This window comes from Numenius arquata, unplaced genomic scaffold (assembly GCF_964106895.1).
Source record: "Numenius arquata unplaced genomic scaffold, bNumArq3.hap1.1 HAP1_SCAFFOLD_748, whole genome shotgun sequence".
Lineage (NCBI taxonomy): Eukaryota > Metazoa > Chordata > Aves > Charadriiformes > Scolopacidae > Numenius > Numenius arquata.
In genome coordinates, this window is record NW_027414782.1 from 9,635 (window position 1) to 18,327 (window position 8,693).

Here is an 8,693-nt window from a genome sequence, read left to right on the forward strand (position 1 = left end):
CAGCATGGCCACCAAGATGTCCCCCTGGCCACCAAGCTGTCCCCCTGGCCACCAAGATGTCCCCATGGCCACCAAGCAGCTGTCAGCATGGCCACCAAGCTGTCCCCCTGGCCACCAAACTGTCACTATGGCCACCAAGCTGTCACCGTGGCCACCAAGACATCCCTGTGACCAAGATGACACCGTGGCAACCAAGCTGTCCCTGTGGCCACCAAGCCCCAGATGGGACAGTGGCACCAGGAAGTGCCCTCGGGCTACTAATAACCGGGCAATTAGCCAGGTTCGTTAAGGGGTAATAAAGGAATAAAGGTCCCTGGGGGAGGGGGGTGGGGGGTTACGGGGTGACATCGTGGCTCTGGCGCCCCTGACCTTCGTCCCCCCCCCTCCCCCCCCCCCCCAAGTGCCACCAGCGCCCGCCCTTGACCCCCAGTGACCCCGGCTATCGGCGGGTTTATGGCGGCCACCTCATGGTGACCCTTGACCTGCCAGCGCGGCACCAGGGACTGCGGCCTCTTCTTCCTCCCCCTCCTCCTCTTCTTCATCCTCCTCTTCTTCTTCCTCCCCCTCCTCCTCTTCTTCTTCTTCATCCTCCTCCTCTTCCTCCTCCTTTTACTTCTCCTCCTTCTTTTACATCTCCTCCTCCTCTTCTTCCTCCTCCTCCTCTTTATCCTTCTCTTCTTCCTCCCCCTCCTCCTCTTCTTCCTCCTCCTCTTCTTCATCCTTCTCTTCTTCCTCCTCCTTTTACTTCTCCTCCTTCTTTTACATCTCCTCCTCCTCTTCTTCCTCCTCCTCCTCTTCTTCCTCCTCCTCCTCTTCTTCCTCCTCTTCTTCTTCCTCCTTCTGTTCCTCTTCTTCCTTCTCCTTTTACTTCTCCTCCTTCTTTTCCATCTCCTCCTCCTTCTTCCTCCTCCTTTTACTTCTTCTCCTTCTCCACCTCCCCTTCCTCCTCTTCTTCCTTCTCCTCTTCCTCTTCCTTCTCCTCTTCTTCCTTCTCCTCTTCATCTTCCTCTTCCTTCTCCTCTTCTTCCTTCTCCTCTTCTTCATCTTCCTCTTCCTTCTCCTCCTTCTCCACCTCCTCCTCCTCTTCTTCTTCCTCCTCCTTTTACTTCTTCTTCACCTCCTCCTCCTCTTCCTTCTCCTCCTTCTCTTCTTCATCCTCGTCTTCTTCCTCCTCCTCCTGCTCCATCTAATCTTCTCCTCTTCTTCCTTCTCCTCTTGCTTCTCCTTCTTCTTTTCTTCCTCCTCCTCCTCTCCTTTCTCCTCCTTCTATTTTCGTTCTTCCTCCTCCTCCTCCTCTTCCTTCTCTTCTTCCTCCTCCTCCTCCTCTTCTTCTTCCTCCTCCATTCCAGCCTTGAACCTCCCTTCCCGTGGGGCTGCAGCTCCGACCCATGGAGTCACCCCAACGCTTTGGGTGGGAAGGGACCTTAAAGACCATCTAGGTCCTATGGGCAGGGACACCTCCCACCAGAGCAGGTTGCTCCAAGCCCCCTCCAACCTGGCCTTGAACCCCTCCAGGGATGGGGCAGCCACAGCTTCTCTGGGCAACCTGGGCCAGGCTCTCACCACCCTCAGGGGGAAGAATTTCCTCCCCAGATCTCACCTAAATCTCCCCTTTTTCACCTTAAAACCCTTCCCCCTCCTCCTATGGCTCCCCTCCCTGATCCAGAGTCCCTCCCCAGCTTTCCTGGAGCCCCTTGAGGGACTGGAAGGGGCTCCGAGGTCTCCCCGGAGCCTTCTCTTCTCCAGGCTGAACTTGAGGGGTGTGTGTGTGGGGGGGTATTTCCCGCCGTAACCCCTTTTCCCGCCAAAAGCAGCGCCCTTTCCCCGCCCCTTCCGCCTCCGCCCAGGCCCGACCAGCCGAGCGCCGCATCCTCCACCCGCCGCCATTTTTGCGGAAGCGCAGCGCGGCCACCGGGGGGGGAGAGAGAGAGAGAGAGACCGGCACCGGCACCGGCACCGGCACCGGGGAGGGGGGGGGGAGCGACACCCCCGGACCGGCACCGGGGGGGGAGGGGGAGGAGGGAGAGACCCGGGGACCCCGGCGGGATGTTCCACGGGATCGCGGGGCCGCCCGGGATGGGAGGTGAGAGCGGGGCCTGGGCCTCCCCCGGGCCTGGGGCTACCGGAGAGGGGTATGGGGCTACTGGAGAGGGGTATGGGGCTACTGGGGGGGATCTGGGGCTACTGGGGGGGGGGGGGCTTGGGGCTACCGGAGAGGGGTATGGGGCTACTAGGGGGGGTGACCTGGTGCTACCGGAGAGGGGTATGGGGCTACCGGAGAGGGGTATGGGGCTACCGGAGAGGGGTATGGGGCTACTGGGGGGGATCTGGGGCTACTGGGGGGGGGGGGGCTTGGGGCTACCGGAGAGGGGTATGGGGCTACTAGGGGGGGTGACCTGGTGCTACCGGAGAGGGGTATGGGGCTACCGGAGAGGGGTATGGGGCTACTGAGGGGGGTATGGGGCTACCGGGAGGGGTATGGGGCTACTGAGGGGGGTATGGGGCTACCGGGAGGGGACCCGGGGCTACCGGAGAGGGGTATGGGGCTACTGGAGAGGGGTATGGGGCTACTGGGGGGGGTGGACTTGGGGCTACCGGAGAGGGGTATGGGGCTACTGGGGGGGGGCTTGGGGCTACCGGAGAGGGGTATGGGGCTACTGAGGGGGGTATGGGGCTACCGGGAGGGGACCCGGGGCTACCGGAGAGGAGTATGGGGCTACTGGGGGGGGGCCTTGGGGCTACCGGAGAGGGGTATGGGGCTACTGGGGGGGGGCTTGGGGCTACCGGAGAGGGGTATGGGGCTACCGGAGAGGGGTATGGGGCTACTGGGGGGGGTGGACTTGGGGCTACCGGAGAGGGGTATGGGGCTACTGAGGGGTTATGGGGCTACCGGGAGGGGTATGGGGCTACTGAGGGGGGTATGGGGCTACCGGGAGGGGACCCGGGGCTACCGGAGAGGGGTATGGGGCTACTGGGGGGGGACCTGGGGCTACTGGGGGGGGCCTTGGGACTACCGGAGAGGTGTATGGGGCTACCGGGAGGGGACCCGGGGCTACCGGAGAGGGGTATGGGGCTACCGGAGAGGGGTATGGGGCTACTGAGGGGTTATGGGGCTACTGAGGGGTTATGGGGCTACCGGGAGGGGACCCGGGGCTACAGGAGAGGGGTATGGGGCTACTAGGGGGGGCCTTGGGGCTACCGGAGAGGGGTATGGGACTACTGGGGGGGGTGGACTTGGGGCTACCGGAGAGGGGTATGGGGCTACTGGGGGGGGGCTTGGGGCTACCGGAGAGGGGTATGGGGCTACTGGGGGGGGTATGGGGCTACCGGGAGGGGACCCGGGGCTACCGGAGAGGGGTATGGGGCTACTGGGGGGGGGCTTGGGGCTACCGGAGAGGGGTATGGGGCTACTGGGGGGGTGACCTGGTGCTACCAGAGAGGGGTATAGGGCTACCGGAGAGGGGTATGAGGCTACTGGGGGGGGAACCTGGGGCTACCAGAGAGGGGCACCGGGGCTACCCGGGGGAGGGACACCCAGGGCTACTGGGAGGGGGCCTGGGGCTAGTCGGGGGGGAGGGGGGGATCTAGGACTACCAGAGAGGGACCCAGGGCTACTGGGGGGGAACCTGGGGCTACCCGGGGGGACTTGGACTACTTATGGGGGGACCTGTGGCCACTAGGAGGGGACCTGGGGCTACCGAAGCAGGGGGCACCAGGCTACTGGGGAGAGACCTGGGGCTACCAGAGGGGGGCACCAGGACTACCCGGGGGAGGGACACCGGGGCTACTGGGGGGACCTGGGGCTACTGGATTGACACCGGGGCCACAAACCAGGGGTCTTGGGCTACCAAGGAGGGGAGCGGGGCTACTGAGGGGGGTGTCACTGTGTCCCCCATCCCCCCCCCAACCCCTCCCCCTCCCTCCGCAGCCCCCGGGAACAAGCCAGAGCTCTACGAGGTGAGTGTGGCCACCCCCGGGCAGGGCAGTGGCCACTGGCCACCGGCCCCAGGGCCAAGCCCTGTGCCCCCCCCCCCAGGGCTGAGTTGTCCCCCCCTGTGTCCCCGCAGGAGGTGAAGCTCTACAAGAACGCCAGGGAGAGGGAGAAGTGAGTCCAACCCCCCCCCTCCCCCCACCCAGGACCAGGGGAGACGAGCCCCAGGTGGCCACCATGGCACCGGTGGGGTCACCTCGGCCACTACGCTCTGTCACCGGCCCCTCTGCTCCAGCGCGGGCCCTCCTGGGCCACCGTTCTCCATTCCTGTTCCACCTGGGCCACCGTTCTCCATCATGGTCACCCACTTCTCCATTATGATCCCTCCTGGGCCACCGTTCTCCATCACGGGCCACCGTTCTCCATCACGGGCCATCATTTTCTATCGTGGTCCCTCCTGGTCCTCTCTTCTCCGTCATGGGCCACCATTCTCTATTGTGGTCCCTCCTGGTCCTCTCTTCTCCATCATGGGCCCTCTTGGGCCACCATTCTTCATTATGGGCCACTGTTCTCCATCATGGTCTCCTACTTCTCCATCATGGTCCCTCCTGGACCACCGTTCTCTATCATGGTTGCCCAGTTCTCCATCGCGGTCCCTCCTGGGCCACTGTTCTCCATCACAGTCCCCTAATTCTCCGTCATGGTCCCTCCTGGGCCACCATTCTTCATCATGGGCCACTGTTCTCCATCATGGTCCCCTAATTCTCCATCATGATCCCTCCTGGGCCACTGTTCTCCATCATGGTCCCCTCATCCTCCATCATGGTCCCTCCTGGTCCACCCCCCTTCTCTGCCATGATCCTTCCTAGGACACCGTTGTCCATTGTGGGCCACCATTCTCCATCATGGTACCTTCTGGAACACTCTTCTCCATCACGGGCCACCGTTCTCCGTTATGGTCTCCCAATTCTCCATCGTGGTTCCTCCTGGGCCGCTCTTCTCCGTCATGGTCACCCAGTTCTCCATCACGGTTCCTTCTGGGCCACTGCTGTCCATCGCGGGCCACCGTTCTCCATCACGGTCCCTCCTAGGCCACCATTCTCCATCGTGGTCCACCAATTCTCCATCATGTTCCCTCCTGGTCCCTTCTCCATCACAGTCCACTGTTCTCCACCGTGATCCCTCCTGGGCCACCGTTGTTCATCGTGGTCCCTCCTGGTTCCCTCTTCTCCATCGTGGTCCGTCTTGGGCCACCGTTCTCCATCATGGCCCCCTAATTCTTCATCATAGTCCTTCCTGGGCCACCATTCTCCGTCATGGTCTCCTAATTCTCTATCGTGGTCCCTCCTGGACCACCCTTCTTCATCATGGTCCCCAAATTCTCCATCGCGGTCACTCCTGGGCCACTGTTCTCCATCATGGGCCACCGTTGTCCATCATGGTCCCCTAATTCTTCATCATGGTCACCCCCTTCTCCATTGTGGTCCCTCCTGGGCCACCATTATCCGCCATGGTCCCTCCTTGGACACTGTTCTCCATCATGGTCCCCTTATTCTCCATCATGGTCTCTCTTGGGCCACCGTTCTCCATCATGGTCCCCCCTTTCTCCATTGTGGTCCCTCTTGGGCCACTGTTCTCCACCATGGTCCCCTTATTCTCCATTGTGGTCCCTCCTAGGACACTGTTCTCCATCATAGTCCCCTTCTTCTCCATCGTGGTCCCTCCTGGACCACTGTTCTCCATCATGGTCCCTCTTGGGCCACCGTTCTCCATCATGGTCCCCTTATTCTCCATTTTGGTCCCTCCTGGACCACCCTTCTCCACCATGGTCCCCAAATTCTCCATCATGGTCACTCCTGGGCCACCGTTCTCCATCATGGTCCCCTTATTCTCCATTGTCGTCCCTCCTGGGCCACCATTCTCCACCATGGTCCCCTTATTCTCCATTGTGGTCCCTCCTGGGCCACTGTTCTCCATCATGGTCCCCCCTTCTCCATTGTGGTTCCTCCTGGGCCACCATTCTCCACCATGGTCCCTCCTAGGACACTGTTCTCCATCATAGTCCCCTTATTCTCCATCGTGGTTCCTCCTGGACCACTGTTCTCCATTGTGGTCCCTCTTGGGCCACCGTTCTCCATCATGGTCCCCTTATTCTCCATTTTGGTCCCTCCTGAACCACCCTTCTCCACCATGGTCCCCAAATTCTCCATCATGGTCCCCTTATTCTCCATTTTGGTCCCTCCTGGACCACCCTTCTCCACCATCGTCCCCAAATTCTCCATCATGGTCCCTCCTAGGACACTGTTCTCCATCATGGTCCCCTTATTCTCCATCGTGGTTCCTCCTGGACCACTGTTCTCCATCGTGGTCCCTCTTGGGCCACCGTTCTCCATCACGGTCCCCTAATTCTCCATCATTATCCCTCCCCACCGCGTGTCCCCCCCCCGCCCCGCGTCCCCCGTTGCCCACGTTGGTCCCCCGTTGGGGTTGCAGGTACGACAACATGGCCGAGCTCTTCGCCGTGGTGAAGACCCTGCAGGCCCTGGAGAAAGCCTACATCAAGGACTGCGTCTCTCCCAACGAGTAAGTCCTAGGGGAGGAGGGGGGCGTAGCGGGGGCCACCGAGGTGTCACCGTGTGGTGTGTGTCCCCCCCCCCAGGTACACGGCCGCCTGCTCCCGCCTCCTGGTCCAGTTCAAAGCCGCCCTCAAACAAGTCCAAGGGGCCGAGATCAGCTCCATCGACGACTTCTGCCGCAAGTTCCGGGTGAGCCCCGGACGTCACCGAAACGCCTCGGGGTGGGGAGGAGGGAGGGGAGGGGGGGGGGTCAAGGTTGGTTGTTGGGGTCACGGGTGTCATCTCCCCACCGCCCCCCCTCCCAAACAGCTGGACTGTCCCTTGGCCATGGAAAGGATCAAGGAGGACCGACCCATCACCATCAAGGACGACAAGGGCAACCTCAACCGCTGCATCGCCGACATCGTCTCCGTAGGGCGCTGGGGGGGGGGGGGGGGGGGGCGGGGGGGTGTTGTTGGGGGGCAGTTCTGGGGGGGGGGGTTGGTGGTTTTAGGGGCAGTTTTGGGGAGCTGGGGCAGTTTTGGGGGTTTTGCAGCAGTTTGGGTGGTTTTGGGGCAGTTCTGGGGGTGGTGGTGGTTCCAGGGGCAGTTTTGGGGGTTTCGGGGGCAGTTCTGGGGGGGGTTTGGTGGTTTTGGGAGGGGGTGGGGGGTTTTGGGGCAGTTTGGGGGGTTTTGGGGCAGTTTGGGGTGGTTTTGGGGGCAGTTTGGGGGTTTCGGGGGCAGTTCTGGGGGGGTTGGTGGTTTTGGGAAGGGGTGGGTGGTTTTGGGGGCAGTTTTGGGGAGCTGGGGGCAGTTTTGGGGGTTTTGCAGCAGTTTGGGGGTTTCGGGGGCAGTTTTGGGGGTTTTGGGGGCAGTTCTGGGGGGGGGGGTTGGTGGTTTTGGGAAGGGGTGGGTGGTTTTGGGGGCAGTTTTGGGGAGTTGGGGGCAGTTTCAGGGGTTTTGGGGCAGATTCCATGGTTTTGGGGCAGTTTTGGTGGTTTGGGGGGCAGTTTTGGGGTGGTTTGGGGCAGTTTGGGTGGTTTTGGGGCAGTTGTGGTGGTTTGGGGGCAGTTTTGGGGGCAGTTCTGGTGGCTTTGGGGCAGTTTTGGGGGGCAGTTTTTGTTCTCGTGGTTTGGGGGTCAGTTTTGGTAGTTTTGGGGCAGTTTTGGGGGCAGTTCTGGTGGCTTTGGGGCAGTTTTGGGGCAGTTCTGCTGGTTTTGGGGCAGTTTTGGTGGTTTTGGGGCAGTTTTGGGGGCAGTTCTGCTGGTTTTGGGGCAGTTCTGCTGGTTTTGGGGCAGTTCTGCTGGTTTTGGGGCAGTTTTGGTGGTTTGGGGGCAGTTTTGGGGGCAGTTCTGGTGGTTTTGGGGCAGGTTTTGGGGTTAGTTTTGATGATTTTGGGGGCAGTTTGGGGGCAGGTTTTGGGGGCAGTTTGGGTGGTTTTGGGGCAGTTTGGGTTGGTTTAGGGGCAGGTTTTGGGGCAGTTTGGGTGGTTTTGGGGGCAGTTTGGGTAGTTTTGGGGTTAGTTTTGATGATTTTGGGGGCAGTTTTGGGATGGGGAAGGCTCCGGTTGCCCCAAACCTTCCTCCTCTCCCAGCTCTTCATCACGGTGATGGACAAGCTGCGCCTGGAGATCCGCGCCATGGACGAGGTAGGCTCGGGACCCCCAAATCCCTCCCACCCCCACCTTATTTTTGGTGACACCGGGACCGTGGGTCACCCCAAATTCCTTCCACATCCCCCCCCCCCCTCCCAAAATCCCCCCCCCCCCCTCCCAGATCCAACCCGATCTCCGGGAGCTGATGGAGACCATGAACCGCATGAGCCACTTGCCCCCCGACTTCGAGGGGAGGCAGAAAGTCAACCAGTGGTGAGTGACGCCAACTTTTGGGGTACCGGGATGGGATTTTGGGATACTGGGAGGGGGGGGGGGGGGGGTGTGTGTCCCCTAAACACCCCCCCCCCTTCCCAGGCTGCAGACCCTCAGCGGGATGTCGGCATCGGACGAGCTGGACGATTCCCAGGTCCGGCAGATGTTGTTCGATTTGGAATCCGCCTACAACGCCTTCAACCGCTTCCTCCACTCCTGAGGGTCCCAGTTCCCTTCCCAGTTCCCTTCCCAGTTCCCTTACTGGTGTTAAGAAACCAAGGACAATAAAAAGGGGGGGGGGTGTGTGTGTGTGACACCGGGACCCCCAAAAAACCACCATC

General features: G+C 61.5%; 1 protein-coding gene across 1 annotated transcript; it reads left to right on the forward strand.

Moving 5' to 3' along the window:
• The first annotated feature begins 1,982 nt into the window (after nt 1-1,982).
• Nucleotides 1,983-8,690, forward strand: VPS28 (VPS28 subunit of ESCRT-I). Its single transcript, XM_074167321.1, has 9 exons — nt 1,983-2,083; nt 3,929-3,957; nt 4,068-4,105; nt 6,425-6,514; nt 6,591-6,696; nt 6,817-6,918; nt 8,080-8,133; nt 8,261-8,352; nt 8,455-8,690. The coding sequence occupies exons 1-9, from the start codon at nt 2,047-2,049 to the stop codon at nt 8,570-8,572; spliced, it is 666 nt and encodes a 221-aa protein (XP_074023422.1). The 5' UTR covers nt 1,983-2,046; the 3' UTR covers nt 8,573-8,690.
• Nucleotides 8,691-8,693: the final 3 nt, after the last annotated feature.

Excerpts from the sequence above, each read along its gene's own strand:
- VPS28 (XM_074167321.1), top strand. The coding sequence starts at position 2,047 with ATGTTCCACGGGATCGCGGGGCCGCCCGGGATGGGAG. Across the intron at positions 4,106-6,424 it reads AACGCCAGGGAGAGGGAGAA|GTACGACAACATGGCCGAGC; the intron begins GTGAGTCCAACC and ends TTGGGGTTGCAG. Across the intron at positions 6,697-6,816 it reads ACTTCTGCCGCAAGTTCCGG|CTGGACTGTCCCTTGGCCAT; the intron begins GTGAGCCCCGGA and ends CCTCCCAAACAG.